General features: G+C 40.2%; 1 protein-coding gene across 8 annotated transcripts in view; it reads left to right on the forward strand.

Moving 5' to 3' along the window:
* svep1 (sushi, von Willebrand factor type A, EGF and pentraxin domain containing 1) overlaps nt 1-21,204 on the forward strand; it is an 84,973-nt gene that overhangs the window by 28,836 nt on the left and 34,933 nt on the right. For 7 of the 8 annotated variants that reach the window (XM_058394979.1, XM_058394977.1, XM_058394980.1 and 4 more), the window contains exons 4-10: nt 9,379-9,537; nt 10,044-10,223; nt 13,436-13,615; nt 16,324-16,518; nt 17,488-17,606; nt 19,221-19,350; nt 19,579-19,686. In XM_058394979.1, the coding sequence (XP_058250962.1) occupies nt 9,379-9,537; nt 10,044-10,223; nt 13,436-13,615; nt 16,324-16,518; nt 17,488-17,606; nt 19,221-19,350; nt 19,579-19,686 (1,071 nt within the window). Of the gene's footprint in view, nt 1-9,378; nt 9,538-10,043; nt 10,224-13,435; nt 13,616-16,323; nt 16,519-17,487; nt 17,607-19,220; nt 19,351-19,578; nt 19,687-21,204 lie in introns of those variants that run through there. The other variant, XM_058394981.1, reaches the window with a different exon arrangement.

Here is a 21,204-nt window from a genome sequence, read left to right on the forward strand (position 1 = left end):
GAACAGTGTAAATCTGATATTCTAGTAAACACTGAGCTCTTGATCTCTTGAGTGTTTTGATAAAGCAAGCTGCTAAAGCTTTTGTGTCTTACACATTGAATATTGCCAGTAATCGATGCAGCAGGAGGGTTACCTCCAGTGTCGATCCCATCTCTGAGGCATTACATAATGTGTAAAAACCCAGTCAAATCGTCTTCCCAGGGCTAAGGAGATTCTCTTTATCTCTCGTGTGTCAAATAAAAGATGACAGTGAAGGTCTTTCCATGCTGGAATGTTGGGGAAACCCAAAATGTCTTTCCTTCTCCAACTCACTTAACTATCTATCTATCTATCTATCTATCTATCTATCTATCTATCTATCTATCTATCTATCTATCTATCTATCTATCTATCTATCTATCTATCTATCTATCCAATGTTTCCAAATTAATCATCACTCACAACTACTGTGTTCCTGGCTCTTGTTTGGAGTTCTATCTGCTATTCATCTGTCTTATTGAATAAGCCCTTACAAGCTGATCAGGTCATCACTCCTGCAGCTCAGTTGTAGCCATGATCTCATATATATTCCATTGAGGACGTGTACAGTGTTTTTGGCACAGCTATAGGAGCCAGAGAGGTTCCAGCTTGGGCCTCCGGATCTGGAGAACAATCTGGAATAGCATTTATTTGAGATCTTTGAGAATATGATGAAGCAGGGCAAGATTTCCACACTGAAATCCCACTTTTGTCTGTATGTGACAAATTTAAGCTAGTTATATACAAGGCAACATTTAACCTGCTAGCTAGCCATTTGCTAACATTGCTTACTGTACAATACAGCACAGGTAAGCAATGTCAAGGAAACACAAGAGACTTTTTGTCTGAAAACAGATATATAATTAAATACAAAGTATAGCACTGGCTAAAGTGCAGTTTTAATGTGAATATCTAATACATAGCCGTATTTAGTGTAGCAATATTAATACTTTATATTAAAAAAAAACAACAATATAATAGGATTATATAAAAAGGAGAGATTTTTGTGGAATTTTTTCCACTATATAACTTGAGACATCATTTTGAGAAAGTTTAATAAAACACTAATAACAACAAGATTTCTCAAATTACTTTCCTTTGGCTGTATTAATTTGCATACACTGTCTTAAAAACTTTTATCCTGCTTTAAATCACACTGTTACGAATTACATATTCATTCCGTTAAACACATTTAATGGAATCATGTGAAAGAATCAGGAGACCTTTATTTAGCAAATCAGCTCATGTGTTTTTGCAGATTTAATGAAAGTTGTACTTGTTCTTTACACACGCCAACCTTCAAGGCAAATGAGTCATAATTCCTCCTTGACTTCAGAATCTCGTGTTTATCAGCATTCTGATAAATTATACGTTTCTTAAAACATGTTTTTTTTCCCCCCAAGATCAATTTTTCGAGAGATTGTGTGTGTGCACTGATGTGGCTTTGCAGCTCATGCATGCAGTTGATGATGAACAAACAAAGGCAATAATCTGCACAGCTGTAACAGCACCAAACATATTTCTCTCGTGGATCATTCATACCTTCAGGCTACTGAAAAGAATGCCCATTAAGCACTAATGTTTTACACTAAAAGGTTTTTCCTGTATGGCTGCCCTCGTACGTGATTTTCTCTGACCAGACGACACGTTTTGTTGTCTATAGTGTTGTACGGCTCATGCATAGCAGATGCCTCTGCTTCTCCAGAGACCTGTACAAGCCCAGACTCAAGGCTTCAATTCATATTTTAATCGGAGCGGATCAAACTGAAGATTTAACAGTCTTTTTGCTGTTGTTTGCACAGGAGGAGAGCCAGATGGAGTTCTGTAATGGGGCCTCCTGCGGGTGTTTGGCACACGTTGTTGTTTAATGTCGATCCCAAGTTTGGGATCTATTTTAGCACTATATTGTAATAATTGTGGACCTTGGAAGCCGAGCCCAGATTAGATCACAGGCAAAGGCCTCCTCTGCATGATTGCTTTACTTCGTTTTCTCGGGGAAACATGAACGGTGAATTCCACAGCCCGCCACAGAGCTGTAAAGTGTGCTAATTAATGGCTGCAGAATAGAGGAGCAAGAGTTTGAAACTGTGTAATCTTGTAAAGTGACTGTTACTTTGGATCATAAATAGCTTGAACAGTGCTTAAAAATGCAAGTGTGTGTGTGTTAGAGACTATAAAGTCGACACATTCACTGGTTCAGTGTGTGTACGTTGTACAGATCCATCACTATCACTGTTAATAAGCTGCGTGTGTGCGGAGATCAGCAGGTGGCTGAGACAAATGAGATCTTGTGAGATCTTTTTTAAACAGCATTTCAAAACACTGTTCTTTCTCTTTTTTCTCTCTGTAGCTCATATACTTATATAAACACTATCCCATAATAATGACACATCGGTTTCTGTTAACCGTCCTGTGAGTCTTCTGATTCTTTACATTTTGTGCATGATGTTACTGAAGAATTTTTTTATTATCAATCTGATGTAAAGTGACCTTGGGACTGTGAAAGGTACTACACTGAAAATCTTTCTCTTCCTCTTCTTTTTCTTATTATTACGTCTTAATAATTTTCTCATCTCCCCTTTTCTTTAGCAGCCCCACAGCAGCCTCTTGACTCAGTTTCAGTCTCGTAAAGAGGAGATTTACTGTATGTGTGCCATGTTAGGCAGCTTTTCCACAGGCTCTTGTTAAACATGCTCTAATTCCTTTCCCGGGGACGACCCAGGGGTCACGGTGGACAAGGGCACGAGAGCACAGTAGCACCACACTACTTATCCTGTTCCTCGCACACAAACCAACTTTTTTCACTCGTCTCTGCTTTAGTACCTCGCTGCACTTTCACTCAAATCCTTCACAGGCTTTATTACACTAAATGTGCCTTTTAAGTTTATAGCCTTTGCTTTGCTATTTTACAGCATCCTCTTAAAGAGTCTCTACTGTTTTTTGCACTTTAAGTTCTTTTGAGCGCTATCTCTCTCTCTCTCTTAATGTCTCTGTCTCACTCTGTCTGTTGCTTTCCTTTATGCAAAGACATACTGAGACATGCAGAATATATGACTAGATAAAAAATATCTGCTGGCAGACCTTATTGAACACCCTGTATTAATATTTTTGCTTCAACAGTGTTGGTCAAGTTAAATATTCTAAAATGGGAAAATCTGAGTAGGAAATATGTACAATTGGACCGAGAAATGTTTGTGACTTTTATTTTATTGGCAAAATCTTACTCTAACTGGAAAAGACTGTAAGAAAAATTCATATTATCCTGTATGGTAAATGGTTTCTACAGTTTAGTGTTAAACATTTTTAAATCACTTTACTGACATGAAAAGAAGCAACAATGTGCAATATTTTAAGATAATATTGCATTCATTATTTTGACCTAAATACAAATACATTTAATTGACAGAAATACTGAACAATCAGATAGCATCTTTCCCTCTCTCTCTCTCTCCCTTTCTAGCATTTTAATGTGTCAGTGAATGATGAGTGATGGAGTGAGAGGCCACACTCTTCCTCTGTCTATCAGTGACTGTTTTGAGAGCCTCTAACCCTCAACTCCCCACCTCACTCAACTCTGTGTCATAGACTCCCATCATTCACAACAAATAGGGGTCACATCTGCTGAACCTTAAACCTCTCTCTCTCTCTCTCTCTCTCACTCTCTCACACACACAATCACTCTGTCTAACACATATACTGTATATACCGTGTGTATAAAGACTAATTTCTTAATGAAGCTCAAATTCTGTGCAAGTCTGGGATGGCCAGATTTCAGAAGGAAGGATTTTTAACTGTATTCAGACGTTTATTGTGGAAACTGAATCGCTGTTTTTAGCTTGCGCGCTTTCAGTAAATGATTATTTTCCTTTCAGCACAGGGGAAACACGTCAAAGTTCTTGTTTGTTGTAATCACACATATATAATGAAGAAACCCTCTGGATTATTTGTCTAAATGATCCCTTTAGAGATATAGCTGCTCTATTCCTATCCTTAACTCTTAGAGTCTCAGGTTCCTGCTTTATTTTTAGCAGATTGTTAACACTCATTCATTTACATCGATGGGTGTCTGAAGTGCTTTCTATTCAAATAAACACACACTCGAACCGTGCCCCGGTCATGTGTGAAACACACTCCAGACACACTCATTGTTTTACAGTCTCTGCAATCCCGGACTTATACATAGCAAGACCTGCTGGCTTTTGTCTTTTTGGTAGTCTTTGGTCTTGCTTTTTTCCTATCCTTCTTTTTTTATACCCTTATTTAAAGCTTGTGTTTTGTGTCTCTCATTTTGTGTGAGTGTGAGTATCGTATGGGCGTCAAAAATTTTTATGAAGCTGACAGAAGACAATTTAGATCATACAAAGGCACATGGAGGATGTAATGAAGCGCTTTAACTGCATGTGGAGAGACACAGCAGCGCCTGGGCTTTATTGCACCGACTGCTCCATTGACGATGTAATGGAAAGAACAATTATCATTTTTATTTGATGGATTAACGTGTCACTTGCCATGTAGTTTCCATCTTAGAAATTAGTCTTAAAGCACACAGTGTTACAGCCTTTTCTCTTTTTTTTTCTTCAATCCATACTGACAGCAAAGTGGAACTCTCTCTGATTTGGACACCACACATCTCACACAAGTTTTTTTTTTAATGTTTGGTTTAAACTGGTAATTTCATGATAAGTCCATGTGGTCACTGCTTTTGTTCTGCTTCCTTTTATTACCGGCGTTCGTCATGCAATGCTGCACTCGCAATGAGTGTACGTCTGCTAACCCCCTTTGCAGGAAGTGTGACATAGCGTGATGTTTATTCCTTCTTCCAGCATAAAAGAAAGGATGTGGAGGAGTGCGGAGAATTTCAGAGTGGCCAAGTGCTGTGGTTAAACTCTCTATTTAGCCTGCTTCATCCACAGTCTGATACTCTCAGGCTAGGTTGACTCTCATTTCATTCTCCGCACTCCAGATGGTTTTTCATACGTCCACACAACTACACGCTTTCCAACAAACATGTCAGCATCGCATTTGAGAAAATGAACTATTGCGAAATGTCTGCAAGTGGCACGACAAGATGGAAATTTTCTTTAAAAAAAAAAATATTCGTTCTTGATGATGGCACTGGAAACCATTAAAAAGTCATTATACTTTATTTGTGTGGAATTTCAAAAGTGTGGAATATCACCTAGTTGACTGGGGCTCAGGGAGCTGATAGGATCGATCACATTTGGCAGATAAATATTGTTTAAATCCACTGGATCTCGAAATAATCTGTTAGCGTTTTATTGATGTGATTCGGAGCGGTTTGCTTGGACGAATGAGAAGACAGTAGCATGTTACACGAGCTGAGCGAGTTGATCTCGGTCCAGTTCCGAACACACTTGTGGTTTGATTGCAGTGAAAAGATTATTTGCCTCTGAATCACATCATCTCGCATTTTTGTTGATGCGAGCTGCTAAACTGGGAGATGCAAACTGAGCCAGAGCACACAGCTGCAGAAATACAATGTGTTCTGAAGACTCTGACAGGCAATTAAACAGAGAAAATAAACACGGCATGTAACAACAACAACACAACATATTTTTTAACCGCTTACTTCAGTAATTATTCAGTGTATCATTTGTGATTTTTACTAATAGGTGTGAAAGCAACCGATGTCACACGCTAGCGGAAACGGTTAAAAGGCTAGGTCTGCGATTTGTTTAAATATTAAAATAATGGTTTTTTTGGTCATATTTGGTAGGTGAATCACACATTCATCATTTGTCAAATATGAGAAAAAATATCTACTCAGAGGAGAAAATCTGGTTTGTTGTTTGTCCGACTGTGTAATCTGAATCTGAAACGTCAACCACAAAAAATCCAACTAATCAGGCGAGTCAGAAAGCTCCTCTCTTTAAACCTGCATTCAGTTGCTCTAGCTCTAATCTGTTAGTAAGTGTTTTGGAGTCAGAATTTCAGATTTTAGGTTTTACTACACGAGTTTAATTACTCTGATTTCACAAATATATATATTATATATATATATAATAGTTGTCATAATACATTTATTTTTTTCAAAGCACTGTGTAGCACAGTCTAGAGGAAATGAGAAATAAGTGGCTTTCCTCACTGGTGCTATTTTACTGATTCATTCACTTCTGTTTGAATGGCAGGTTTAGTTCTAAAGCTACTTGTAAGTAAAGTTGAAACCTGAGGTTGTGAGCAGTAGGATAACATGGGGCATGAGGATAAGAAACAGGCGTGTGATTTTGCAGGTGTCAGCAGTAGGACTTGCTTGCCTGCCTGCCTGCCTGCCTGCTCACTGGGGTAGATGTGTGAAGCTGCCTTTCTGGATCCAATTTGCTTGCTTCCTTCACTTTCAACTCCTCTCACTGTGGGTTTCGGCTGCATTTGCAGAAGTCCAGGGTCTCTTGTGATTAGCCCTGTCTGGCCTGCCCGGCTGTCTGTGAGCAGAGGCGGAGAGAATTATTCCTGACTATATGGAAAAAACAACGAGAGGAGCACATCATTCTGGTCTGGTATGCATGTGGATCCATGAAGATGTGCCAAATAGAGGATTCCCATGAGGAGATGAACCAGATGAAGCGTAGCCTCTTTTAGGAAGTACATCCACAGCCTGCAAGTAGAGTTCAGCTTTTTTTTTACAACCGAGGAAGTGCACACTTGCTCAAGCATTTGACACACTGAGAGCCTATTAGCGCACTTTACTTTTTTCGTTCTTTTCTCTTTCTTCATTCCGAGGGCTGTAAGTGGGGAACGCTCTGCCACCGGTCAGCATTCTGCCTTCTCTTTCTTAACCAGTTATGGGCTTCCTGGAGGAAAACAGGGATTGAAGCTCATTACCACAGAGTTATGTGACACACAGCTGCTGTGCAGTGATTCAGATTGTAATTAGCACCAGAACTATTCTTAAAGACTCATCTGGGACCTGGTTCCTGTGTCATTACTGCAGATAAGTCAGACCAGGAGTTCCTGCCTCGATTTAAGCGAGCCTAAAGGATGAAAGAGGAGGAAATACAGAGTTAGCATTAAAAATGGCTTTCGGATGTATTTCTGTCACTGAGACCTGGAAATGTTCTCGTGCTACGATTCCTATACTGATAGTCAGAGCGGTTGAATATTCAACAGTTATTTCTTCTATATTGTTTTATATATATATATATCTCTTCGGCCTAAACTTTGCACACTCTTTTTTTCCACATCACATCAGTTAAGTTGTTAAAAGGAGACATATATTGTTTCATTTTCTTCCTGAGTTGTACTTTCTGTTTTTTTTGTTTTTTTTTATATGGTAATCTATCATCCTCCTTCCTGCTTTTCATTCTTTCATATCGCTGTCTTTCCCGTCCCACCCTGTCTCCATCTGTCTCTCTTTTTTTTTTAACTTGCATGCACACGCTTTTTTCATTATCTATCTTTTGCTTTGGCGGTATATCTGTCTGTCTCTCTGTCACTCATCCACTTTTCTCCCATCTGTCTCCCTCTTTTTCCTTGCAGAACACATAATTACTCTATTAATGTCCTATTTAACCATCTGTGTCTCTCTTTGTCTTTTCCTGTCTTCCCCTGTCCATTTGTCTTTCTGTCTCTGAGTTCTTGTGTCTTACTGTCAATGTCAGAACGCTCTCCGGGCCTCAGGATGAATCAGCTGCTTACTTCCTTCTTTATATACACCGGCCAGGCATAACATTATGACCACCTGGGTACCCTGGCTGGTCTGCAGCTAGGCAGCCTTATATGCAACAAACTGCGATGCACTGTGTATTCTGACACCTTTCTATCAGAACCAGCATTAACTTCTTTGCTCCCCACATGCATCAACGAGCCTTGACCGCTCATGACCCTGTCGCCGGTTCACCACTGTTCCTTCCCTGGGCCACTTTTGATAGATACTGACCACTGCAGACCAGGAACACCCCACAAGAGCTGCAGTTTTGGAGATGCTCTGATCCAGTGGTCTAGCCATCACAATTTGGTCCTTGTCAAACTCGCTCAAATCCTTACGCTTGTCCATTTTTCCTGCTTCTAACACATCAACAAAATGTTCACTTGCTGCCTAATATATCCCACCCACTAACAGGTGCCATGATGAGGAGATCATCAGTCTTATTCACTTCACCTCTCACTGCTCATAATGTTACTGGTGTACTGTCTACAGTATTAAAGACCAAAATAAGAAAACAGAACAAATGAGACCTGTGAGAGCCAGGAAGATTTAGAAAAGACAGAGATTAGTGTAATATTAGTTCTCCTCAGTTGTACCTGAATTTTGAATTGCATCCCAACGCTAACATAAAGGATTTGGTTTATTTTTGTAGGCTAATTGAATTAACCTCTTTGACTGTGACAGAGTCTAGCTATTTCCATTTGTCTTTACAAAACATGCCTTTGATTGTATTTCGTGTTAACAGATGTGAACAGTTTAACAAAGAGACACCAAATTCTTGGTCATTTATCCACCACTTTCCAGTAAATAAACAAAGATCCAGTCAATTCAGTGATCTGCAAAACCTCAGGCAATCTGAAGACTTTGGTAATTTAGCTGCGGTTACCAGAATTTCAACTATTGAAGAAAATCTGTTCCAGTGCTCAGAAATTCTGTTACCACATGGTGTTTCAAAGAAACATATTCCGAGCTGGCGAATTAAGTGCAAAAGTTATGTTAATATGTTAAATGCTTAAGTTCATTTTCTTGGCAAAGCTTTCAGAGTATTGAAATGACCTGGATGCAGTGGCCAGATGTTTCTTAGAAATCCCTGAGATGTTTTTTTTTTTTTTTTTTCTGAAAAAGCTAGGAAAAATCTGGGATAGAAAATGAAGCCTGAAGAGTTTGGCGTCAAATGGAATACACCTGATACATGAAACTGAAAATAAATAAATACTAAATAAACACTGATGCTAATGATATTTCAGTGAGAACATCACTGTCAGTCAATATATTACTGTCAATCACAGTCAATATATTACTGCATGAATATCTCTAAATGTAATCATCACTTCACCGTGAGGCTTTATTTAATAACATGTTCTTTACACGAATTATTCTTCAGCTTATAAAATAGCACTTGATCCAGCACACCCTATTTTTAATACTGAGACCAATGAGGTTGATAATGTAAGTGAGGGATGTTATCAAGAATGGCAGTGCTTCACATCAGTGTCTCACCTAAATGTAATGTATTCTCCCATATTTTGGGGTGATGTTTCAGTGTAACACACAATAGGCATTCATGTCTCCTAAAACACTGTTTACTGTCCACTTCAAGCTGTATATGCCCAATGAGAAACATAACATTTTGTCAAAACGATGACGACCCCTGATCTATATTTTCTCTCTCTCTCTCTCTCTCTCTCTCTGTGCAGCATGCCCACCAGGGACGTACAAGCCCGTGGCATTACCAGGGGGTGTGGGGACGTGTTTGCCATGTCCGGACCCTCAGCACACCTCCAGGCCTGGTAGCACTTCTGTGTCTGACTGTGTGTGTAATGAAGGATACACACTGCACAGTCACACCTGCCAAGGTACACAGCACATGATGATGATGATGATGATGATACTCTATTAAGTAAATGATGCATTTATTTTCACATTCAGGGTCTGCATAACATATTCATAAGTACTGCATAAATATGTTATAAAGCAATAATAGACCATTTAGACCAAACCTGTGAAATGACATAAGTTTTGTTGTTGTTTTGAAATGGGCAATACACTCAGCTACAATTATAGGTTGATTGTATCTGTAAAATATTGTTCTTTAATCTCTAACTGCGTTTTCATTGAAGTACTAAGAATTGCCTGCATGCCGTCTTGCCCTTGCTAACTGTATTTTCTTGTACAAGCGTGTAATTGGCTGTCCTTACGCATTAAAAACTATTATAAAACATTATTCCAATACAACTGCACTTATTTATGCCCACATGCCAGCAACATTTCCATTTTAAACTCCTTTATTTTTGACCCACAGACATGTGACTAGTGATTGTATGTGTTTATGTCTCGCTTTCTCTTTTTTCTCTCTCTGTAGCGGTGGTGTGTGCAGTTCTCTCTCCTCCAGAGAATGGCTTCTTCATCCAGAACATGTGTAATAACCAGTATAACTCAGCATGTGGTGTACGATGTCTACCAGGCTTTGAGCTGCAAGGAAGCAGCATCAGATTGTGCCAAGCAGACGGCACCTGGTCTGGAGCTCCACCCACCTGCACAGGTGAGGCTGAAGACTCATATATACATGTTTGATTAGGACGTTCACTGAGTGGACAGGCTCTGGATATAGCCAGATATATTCCTTTGCTTTTTTACATCTTTACACTGATGCAGCAATGTGTGTAATGGGCAGTGACTGGTTAAGATGTTGGACTACTGATTGGAAGGTATATGCTAGTGTTGAATTCATTTATTTTAACTGCCTTTATGTTTTGTCCTGTTAATACTTGTATACCAGTATACAGACATGTGCTACATGTTCCATAGCATTTTGCATCATTTATCAGCACCAGCATGTCAGACCAAGTCAAGTGATGCAACAGAAAAACATTCATCCAATCAAATCAATCAAAGGATCAAAATTGGCCATGCTGTCATGGTGTGAGAGATGAACTACTCTCTCTCTCTCTCTCTCTCTCTCACACACACACACATCAACTACACTAACACTACCCAATCATACTAGCCAATCGTGAGCATCTATACGCTCATGTATGTGGAAGAGGGCAGATAGGTATTTCCCTCAAGTGTCTAACATCAATGTTCCCCAATCACCGGGCTGCAGACCAGTGCCAGTCTGTGGATCATTTGTTACTTCATTTTTAATTATTATTTTATTTCCATTTTACTGCAGATTGTTTTATTTTGAAAAATGACCCTTTCCATTTGTTCCTCTTTCCCGCCCTTATTTCTGATAAATTAAGCTCACAAGCAAACCCTAGTAATAATGAATAAAAAACAAACATCGCTGGAGAGCTTCTTTGAAAAGGTGGAAAGACCCAATGATGAGACTCCAAGACTGCAAGACTTCCAAAAAAGAAAGATGCATTTAAAAGAAAATACCTACTTAAATTCATCTAAACAGGTGATTCACATGCTCCATGCCCACTCTATATAATATGTGGCGACCAGCTATCCAACAAGGCCATAGTAAAAATATAGTGGTTTTTCCACCGGCCTGTGGAAAAACTGTCTTGCATGAAACCAATCTGTGGTGAAAAACCGCTGTGTTACATGCCTTGTCATGCAGTATGATTATAAAGTTATAAAGTAAAAAAAATAGAGTTTATGTCTGAGGAAGCATGTGTAAGACTTCATCCTCCCTAGTCAGGCAGGGGAGAGAGAATGTTATGAATGAAATATTCCCGGTGTCAGGGAGTTACACTAAACATGATTTATTTAACATAAATAACAAACAGAATGACAAGCAAAATGAATAGATACAATAAACACAGAATAAAATGTGAAGCTGTTAATCATACAATAAACAAATCTCTAAAAACAGCAACTCTATTGAACTGTGATGTAACAGAGCTGAGCATCATCAAGACTGAAGCTCTGACCAGCTCCAGGGTCAGACAGGATAATTTAGTGTTTGCACCTGAACATGAACACATTATGAGTAGAAAAGAGCAAAACCTTACATGAATTAATAACATTTACAAATAATGATACAGTGTCAAATAAAACGAACTTTCACTGGCTAGTCTTAAAATGCCTTTTTGCTCACTTTTCTCTCTCTTAATCTTTTAAGTCTCAGAAAGAAGTCATATTGTTTTAATGTTTTATTCTTGTACAATGGGAAAATTTGAGACTCTGTAAGCCCCATATGTTTTATTATATGAAGGAATTCTAGTGCTCTCTTTCTCTGTCTGTCTGTGTGTGTGTGTGTGTGTGTGCAGAACTCCATAGTCTGCTTTTTATTTACTCTTAAAGTCCTAACGACTGTTACACACACACACACACACACACAAATAAAATTTGCCACTAAAAATACACTATTTTAATTAACCCCAGACGCACGTCTTCATACCATAAAGTCTTTGTTAGTAATAGAAAGAAGTTACATTTTTATGCAGCATCAAATCCAAGGAAAGGGAGGAAAGAAAACAGGAAAGAAAGCAGCCCATTCATTCATTCCTTCATTCATTCATTCTCAGTAACCGCTTTATCCTGGTCAGGGTCAGGGTGGATCTGGGAACACTAGGCAGGAACGAGGCAGGAATACTCCCTGGATGGGACACCAGTTCTTCACAGTTCAATATGCACACATTCACACAGTCCAGCACACCAACGGGGCAATACAGACTAGTCAGTCCACATACCAGCATGTATTTAGGCAGTTGGAGTAAACCAGAGGACTGGGAGGAAACCCATGCAGACACAAAGAAAACATCTCCACATAGACAGTCCCAGGCTGTCTGAGCTCAGGATTGAAGGTGTGAGGCAGCAAGACAACAGCAGAAAACATATCTTAATAAATTAGCCAATATTTATACTGTTTATAATTATATATCAACAAAGCATATGGAATATAGGGCACCAGGTTGAGAGAGAAAAATGCATCAATGAAAAGAGAAGTAAATGATGTCTGTATAGAGCAGCACAAGGTGATGGATACTGAGAAGTTACACATGGGTTGTTAGATGTTTAGCATGTTCAGAAGTTTGACCACAAGCAAATACACTGTATATACACTATAAGGCCAAAAGAAGGAAACTGTAAGTATACAAATGTAAAAAATGTCTTTCGATGCACTAGCATTACACTTTCCCTTCACTGGAACTAAGAGGCCTGAACCTGTACCAGCATGGCAATGCTCCTGTGCACAAAGTCGGCTTCATGAAGATGTTTGCCGAAGTCTGGTGTGGAGGAACTCGTGTGTCCTGAATGCACTCCGGGCCTCCTCACACAGCTTCAGTGCTTTGACTCTACACTGTATCTCAGAACAGTGTATGCGTGTGTATAAAACAAATTTGCTTCAATTTTTCAGAACCTCAGTGTCTGGTACACCACTATTCTCAGTAAACAGAAATTACAGGTCCCTCAGCCACAGCCACAGACTCTTACTAACTTTATTGCTCTCACTTACTCACTTCCTGTCTTCCCTCCAATGTTCTTCTGTTCTGATTCATTTCTGCCTGTATATTTGTTTATTCGGATTTATTTTTATTTTATTTTGTAAAATCTCGGTTGAAATTGCCTTCATTCATTTGACTGACACTTGTATCCAAAATGACTGGCAACTGAGACGAAATACAATCACACGCTGTTAAAGGAGCTCAAAATAACATGATGATGTATGTACCAAGAAGAAATATCCCAAGATGGCTGAGAATCAGAGAGGACAGAAAAACAAGCACTGGAGTAAATGTTGAGGAACATTTTGAAGTTATGAGTCTAATACATAACAACTTGTTGATGTGTGCACAGCGCGTTCCTGTCCGGTCCTGTCCACTCCACAGCATGGACAGCTGAACTGCAGCACCAGCGTCTCCTCCTCTCAGCTGGAGTGTGCAGTGCGCTGTCAGAAAGGCTTCAGACTGGAGGGCAACGCCAAACTCACCTGCCTGCCAAACTCACAGTGGAGCGGCCCTCCACCTCGGTGTGTGGGTAAGCTAACAAGGGCATGTGTGTGTGTGTGTGTGTGTGTGGTCACATTTGTGTCAGTGGTAGTTTGACATTTATGTTTATTGCATTTGGCAGACACTCGGGCAAATTCAAAGCCCAGAACTGCTTCATTATTTACTTGGAAAACAGATCCTTATATTAGTACAAGAGCCTAAAAGATACTAAAAGTGTATAATTTGGGTTCATTCAAGAGCTTTAAACAAACATACACGGAGAAGTGAGTTCCACCACCTGGAGCCAGTACAGAAGAGAGAATATGCTTGTCCCTTTTTGCATCGTAATGGGGGTGGGTTGAGTTGGGGCTGGACAGCTGAACAGGAGATCAGGGCTGGATAGACTGCTTCATTTGTAGGAAAAGATCTAATCTAATGCAGCTGGTAGAGGAAGAGGGAAATTATTGAACTCCCAAGCTTCCAGTTCCCAGTGTGACCACGTCTTCTTTCTGGACCTGCCTGATCCATCCAGATGCTCTACCCCTGGCTGGAGTCTCATCGCTTGGTGATGCTCACTGCTGCTGGGGATAGATCTTGGTGGACAGCCTGTGAATGTGTGAAATTAGTGCTAAGTCTATAATGAACTCAGAAACTACACTGACCTGTTAGTTCCTCAAAAGCTCTTGTTTGCTGTTGCAGAAAGGACATTATCTATATTTACTTTATTTACTGTCCAGTGTCACCACAATGAGGATGAGGTTCCCTTCTGAGTCTGAGTCTGAGTCTGGTTACTCTCGAGGTTTCTTCCTCATATCATCTCAGGGAGTTTTTCCTTGCCACTGTCACCTCAGGCTTCTCATTAGGGATGAATAGTAACTTAACTTTAAACTTTATAATTCTTTATATGTTTCTATACTTCTGTAAAAGATGCTTTGAGACAATGTCCAGTGTCCAGCACAATACAATTGAATTGAATTGAATTGAACCAAGTCAAGTCAGGCTGCTGGACTTAATGGCATGTGCAGAATGTGTGTTTTAGTAGTCGAGTCTCGAGAGGGTGAACAAGCACCTGGGGAAATGGGTCAAATTTCCTGCAGGTCAGTGTTTCTGGGTTAGAGTAGGCTTTAGGATTGAGTTGCTGGTGAGCTGCTGTTCATGATGAGTTGCCTGCTGAGTCTATGATGCTCATAAGGAGAGGAATATTTGGGTGTCAACTGCATATCAGTACTATATCATTTCACCAGGAACCCTAGGACTAGGCCTTGTTAGACACAAAAATCGACATGGAGAAAATGTGGATAATTTTAACTCTGATGCTGCTAACATCATCTTATTAACCAATCAGCAATCAGACAATGATATAATGTTTATCCTACAAGACGTTGACAGTTCCATAGTTTTTGCTGTCATCTCTCAATTTTGTGGGAAACAAACTAAAACCCCAGACTCCACTGGTTTCAGGGTGGGCTAGCTCTTGTTTTTGAATGTGGAAAAACAGTGTTAGTGAACTAGGCACCTAGCCTCAGTAGTGTGTCTGCTTCTCTCTTGCACTCAGGAATCTCACCTCAGTTGTGTGCTTTAGCATGTGCTGTAGATTAGCCTCAACCACAAGACAAACGCTGCAGAGCTTCTACGGCCAGGGCTTGTCTGCAACTCTCTGGCTTCTCTGTGCTCTGCCTCCCATGACTCACTGCACTCCGTTTAAGCTCCAGACATCTGCTGAGCCAGCCAGCCAAACCTCACTAGCTGCTGTTTATCGCTTTCCATTTCTCCATCTCTCTCCATTTCTCTCCATCAGTCTGGTCCTGCAGCAGACATTCATGTCACACTAGTGGCTTACTTTGTGGTCAGTGCCATTTGCTCTTCCATATAGCCGCATGATCTGTGTAACCAAATGCATGAGGAGCTCCGGAGCATTTCAGCGTTCGCTTGTGTTTGTGCTTGTGCTGTCAGTCGTACTGCGTCCAGTCTTCCAGCATGTCTGCTAAAACCATAGCCAAGCCTGTGCAGCGGCCTCCAAAGAGAAATGTAGTTCAGGGTGAAAGCTTCTTGCTGGCTGAGTGTGTGTGTGTGGCTTTTCTAACACTGTGTCCAAGAATGCAGAAACCCCATGTTTCTGTAATAGTGATGTGGGGAAACTCTCTCTCTCTCTCTCTCTCTCTCTCTCCCAAACTAATATCATGGAAACTATGTATCTAGCTTTTTAAGAGCATTATCACACCCTTAATAGACATGTTTTATAAAGTGTTAGAAAGCTTCTTTAGTGACAGAGTTATAAATCTTATTCGAATTGCCTTCATGCATGAAATGGTTAAACATTAGTTCATTACTTAAAATAATATTATCACATTTTCAGTCATCTTCATTTTCTAACATTTAGTGATATTAGCCATATCTCATCATTATTACATCTCAAAGAGCACCATATTGTTCTTTTAATCAAAACATAATTCCTTTCTGGTCCTCTTACTCCATTGCCTCACATTCCTCCTGTGTTTTGTGATCTCCAGACAAATTAAAAGGACTTTAAAAAGCTGTGTCATTTGTTTTGCTTCCTCAACTGGAGCCAATATGGACGTGGTCTGTGAGCTCTTTCGTGGGTAGGATCCAGTGTGGTCACATAATATCAAGTGGATTGGGTTATAAATTTGATTATTCAGAAATAAAATAAATTGATCTCTGATCTATTACTCTGATGGTGATGTCTGTCCTCACTCCAACTCTCATTTCCTCCCTCTTCATGTTGTTCCATTTCAGAGGTGCGTTGTTCCCTCATCGTAACCCTGGAGCAGGTTCGTCTGTCACCTCCTGCCTGCGGGAAAAGAGCAATGCGGCCCGGAGCTGTGTGCAGGTTTTCCTGTCGCCGGGGTTATCGTCTCCTGGGTAATCCAGAGGTGCGCTGCCTGGCAACCGGAGAGTGGAGTAACAATATGCATAAGGTCACCTGTGCAGGTACTAGAACTGTGTGTGTGTGTGTGTGTGTATGAGAGAGAGAGTGAGAGAGAGTGAGAGAGAGAGAGAGAGAGAGAGAGAGAGGGAGTGGTAGTTGTCTGTAAGGCAGTGAAATGTGGAATCACAGGCGTGCAGATGGGATGTCTGGTGCGGCAGGTGGTCTGTTTTTACTGCTATGACACCCAGCTGAACTTTCTGTGTAATGCCCAGCAGGCTTAGTGGAAACTCCTCAAACACCATGCGTGCAAAAACTAAAGGATTCCAGCATGGTCCAGCGACACTGCCTGTCTGAGCCCAGACAGAATCTGAATAGAATTGATGGTTTCTGCTTTCTATCACTAAGATGCCCTCTCCATCTGCACATTTATTCAGCTGGACAAGGGGAAGATAAAGGTTCTGCGCACAACTGTGAATGTGTGTGTGTGTGTGTGTACATGCATACATGTGTATCTATATCCCTGTGTGTGTTAGTGCACATGTCACTGTGTGTTGTTCAAGTTTATAGCTGCATGATTATAGCTGACACCCAAACGGATGCTGTTATTAAGGAGCGTAAAGGAATACTTCACCTATTCTAGCACGTGTGTAACATATGTGTGTTTATCACAGAGCAGATTTATTTTGACATATTTCACTGTACTAAGAAAAGAACAGAAAACCCCTTTACTCAAAGCTCACTTCTAATTTAAATCAAAAAGCAGCTGTTGGGACATCAGTACTCTTTTATGTATAACATATTTTTTGTGGAACGTCTTGAATTCTTCAGTCAGATGTGCTCGCAAATTTAGCTGGGGTTCGGTACTTTCTGACTCGCTGTTAAACAGAAGGAAGGATTTGTGATTAATCACAAATTAACAACATGGTACATGCCTCAGTTTGGAGTTGTCTGCCCAATGTTTCTTCCAACTCTTCAGATGTTTATTTCAGTAATCTTATTGTTCTACTTGGGTTTTGTTATAACCGCCATAGATGCAGAGCCTCCGTGGATTCAGTGTCCTGAGGACATCGTCACACTGACCAACAAGCGCCAGGGTTCCTCTAACGTCACTCTGAGTGCACCGGTACTGAGAGATAATTCCGGAAATGAGGTTGGTTTTATCTTTATTTCCTTCTCCCTTTTTTTGTCTTTTGAACTTTTGTTTATCCGCAAGATACACAGAAAGCAAGAGCAATCCACGCTTACAGCAGAGATGGTGGAGCTTTTATCCCATGTTATTATAATACACATTCTTACATTGCAAACCACTAAAAATGGAAAGAATACACATTCCTAATTGGCTATGGCTGGAAATGTCTAAATAAATCAAGTTAACCAGTTTTCTTTAATACAGTTTTTTATCATGGAAACTTGTTAACAATAATAGCACTGTTAACAATTATATTTTTGGAGCCCTAGATGTGACCTGGTCCATGGCACTGACTCTCTCACTAAAATGTCAGTAATCGGTGCAGTCTACTCCCGCTGCTGTTTCGTGTGCTCTCTAATTGAGCTCAAGACATGACGTAAAACTGTCCACTTTTGGGTTCAGTAAATCCAGTCATGTCAGTTTGAACCATACTGTAATGGGTATTTATTGCTCTACAAAAACGTCCTTTACAGAGACAAACTGAAGAGTCCTGAATGACTAGCCTTAAGAGATGATTACTGTCAGGCTTTCTGGCTTTGCTCTTACATCCAGAGTTTTTAGTGAGCGAGTTGTCACAGAATCTTGACCTCAGCATCCCCACATGCCCTGTTATAGTGTTACTGAGTGACATGTTTATGTTATCAACAATAAAACGTCTTAAAGGCTTCATAAGAATGGCACTATCCATTAGCAAAATATATCATGTTACTCAGCTGGAATGACAGAACCAAAATAGCTATAAAGCGTCACCTTAAACTGTTAACAGATCACTTAAACTCAAACAGCTAAAACTGAAAAACAACTTATGTTAATGAAGACCCAGAAAGCTGAGAGTTCAAATCCTGACACTACAACCCCAACTTCACCATCAGGACAATGACCTGCCAGATAATTAGCTGTAAATGGAAGCAACCTGATATCTTGTGAGCTGATTCCCAAACATGACCCCTAAAGCAAAACCTTTGCTGAATAATTTTAATAAGCTTCTGTTAACGCTCCAAAGTTGATTATTTTTCAATTAAAGCATGTTCAGGAGTTTGAGGAGTTCAGGATGTTCTTCTTCTCATACCACAGCAATTTACCGATGATTTGTTGTTGTTTTTTTTGTTTTTTATTTGTTAAAAATAACATCCAACAATTTAACAATTTATTGTTGTGAAACATCTATGAACTATTTCCTATTATCACTTTTGTTGTAGCAGCTCTAAAAATTGATTTCTTACTTTCACTTAAAGTTCTACAGAAAAAATGTAGCTTGTTCCAGATAATCAAAGCACAAATCCTCCATCTTAAAGACAGTCCCTTGTCAGAAAACCTAGAAGTAATACTTTCACTATGATTGAATATGTAGTTTGTCTACCTGACTGTATGTCCTTGTCAAGTAGCTGTTACTATAGATAAACATAATAGAAAATACATAATACAATAAACATAATAGAGTGAGCATATTCATATAAACCTGGATTACAAACCCTGGATTAGCACTGCTGTTGTTTTTATTTTTTTTGTAAATAAAAATCAACACTTTCAGACTGGTATAAAGTATAATATTATGTACTCTGATTTATTTTTTAGGTTGTTGTCCAGGTCACACCCATTCTTAGCCCTGCCCAGCCTTTCCCAATTGGCACAGAAGTCATCACGTACACAGCTACTGATCCTGCTGGGAACAAGGCCAACTGCTCCTTCACGGTCACTGTTATCGGTGTGTCCTGCTTTCCAGCTCATTTATAATGCAATGTGTATGTCCACAGGTCACTGTACTTTTAAAAAAGTAATTGTTTTACCTTTTCAGCCAGATTCATTATTTTTATCTTAGGCACAAGTGCAAGGAACCCAGTGCTTGCACTCGACTGCCTTTATTTGGTCCTCAGTTCATAGAGCATGTTGCCGTAATCACCCTGGAATCCTAACAATGTTTCTATTTCCTTAGATATGGAGCCTCCGTTGATTGACAGGTGCCGGTCTCCGCCCACCATCCAGGCCACAGACACAGAGACGCCGGTCTACTGGGACGAGCCACAGTTTTCAGACAATTCAGGTACACACCCACAGAACTGGAGCATGAGAGAGAGTGAGTCGATCGATGGAAATTAAGGAACCGAGATGGAGTTAATGAATAAGGGCAAGATATCTACACAAAGTGTCCAGGAAAAATGTAGCCCACGATGGAAAAGGCCAGGATTCCGACTGCGGTGCCGTGAGAACTGAATCTATGGAAACCAGATTTTCATGTGCCATGTGTTTGAATCAGACGGCTCCCAAAATCCCTTGCGAGCGTGTGCTAGACCCATCACTACAGGGTTTTATTGCACTCACGGTTTCAGCTGATTCACAGGCATTTTAGAGACTCCATTCAGGAAATGTTTTCCTACACAGAGAATTTATTGGATGAGATTTCAAGGCAGTGATAAGGTGGGGTTCAGGGTGTATTGATTGTTGGATAGAGGAGTGGAAAATAGCGAAGGAGGATCACCATAATGCATTTCGCTGTCCTAAAGCAGGCATTTACAGCATTAAAATAAATCCTTCAAACTAAATGAAACATGGTAATGACCTTTAATCATGCCAGCACACATGCACACACACACACACACGTGCAGCTGGCCCACTGCGGCTACTCTGTCGACGTCACGTCAACGTTAGACTGACGATAGCACGCTGTGGTTTTCCGAGTCCACACCCTGATGCTGGGCTATATTTAGGAAAGAGTGGCGGCGAGCGGCACCATCCAGCAGACGCTGCTCCCAGACGTTTGTCAGACAGTTTGGAATGGCTCTGGAGCTTCTCTGTGCAGTGTGGAAAACACTGTGTGTGTGTGTGTGTGCATACAGTATGTGAGTCATGCACATGCACGCATGATCATGTGTTTGTGTTTTGTCTGCATCCTACCAAAATAACTGAAATAACCTCGTAACTGCACAAAATTAGGAATTTTATTACCGCCTGCCACTCTTGCAGTGACTCTGCTTTAGCACTAGAGCTTGTTGATCCTCAGACACACTGACTGCATTCACTGGTCAACATCACCCTGTTTATTAAGGCTTTATGCACAGCTCGTGTGAGCCGTATAAACTCGTGTATGCATGAGGAGCCGGTCAAAAGTTTACAGTTTTGTCTGGGAGGAACATTGTGAGGAGTTATTTTAAACTTTTAACCCATATCAAAATTTTGTTTGTAATTTAAAGGTTCTCTAAAACATCACTGGAACCTTTCTGAAAGATTCAGCGCTGGTGAAATCGTGAATATGGTTAGAGAGAAGGTGTTTAATTTTCTGTAAGAGCAGCTCTGAGATTATCTGCATTATGGGTGTCTATAGTAACAACCTACACTTATAATTTACAGAATCTAAGCCTAGAAATAAACAGATTAGATTAGGCAGACACCCTTATCCAGAGTAACTTACATTTTATACAACTGAGGGTTAAGGGCTTTGCTCAGGGGCCCAGCAGTGGCAGCCTGGTGGCTCTGGGGTTTGAACTCACAACCTTCCAACCAGTAGCCCAATGCCTTAACCATTAAGTTACCCCATCCCTCTAGAGTAAAACACATTGTTACT

Source organism: Hemibagrus wyckioides, linkage group LG07 (genome assembly GCF_019097595.1).
Source record: "Hemibagrus wyckioides isolate EC202008001 linkage group LG07, SWU_Hwy_1.0, whole genome shotgun sequence".
Taxonomy (NCBI): Eukaryota; Metazoa; Chordata; class Actinopteri; order Siluriformes; family Bagridae; genus Hemibagrus; species Hemibagrus wyckioides.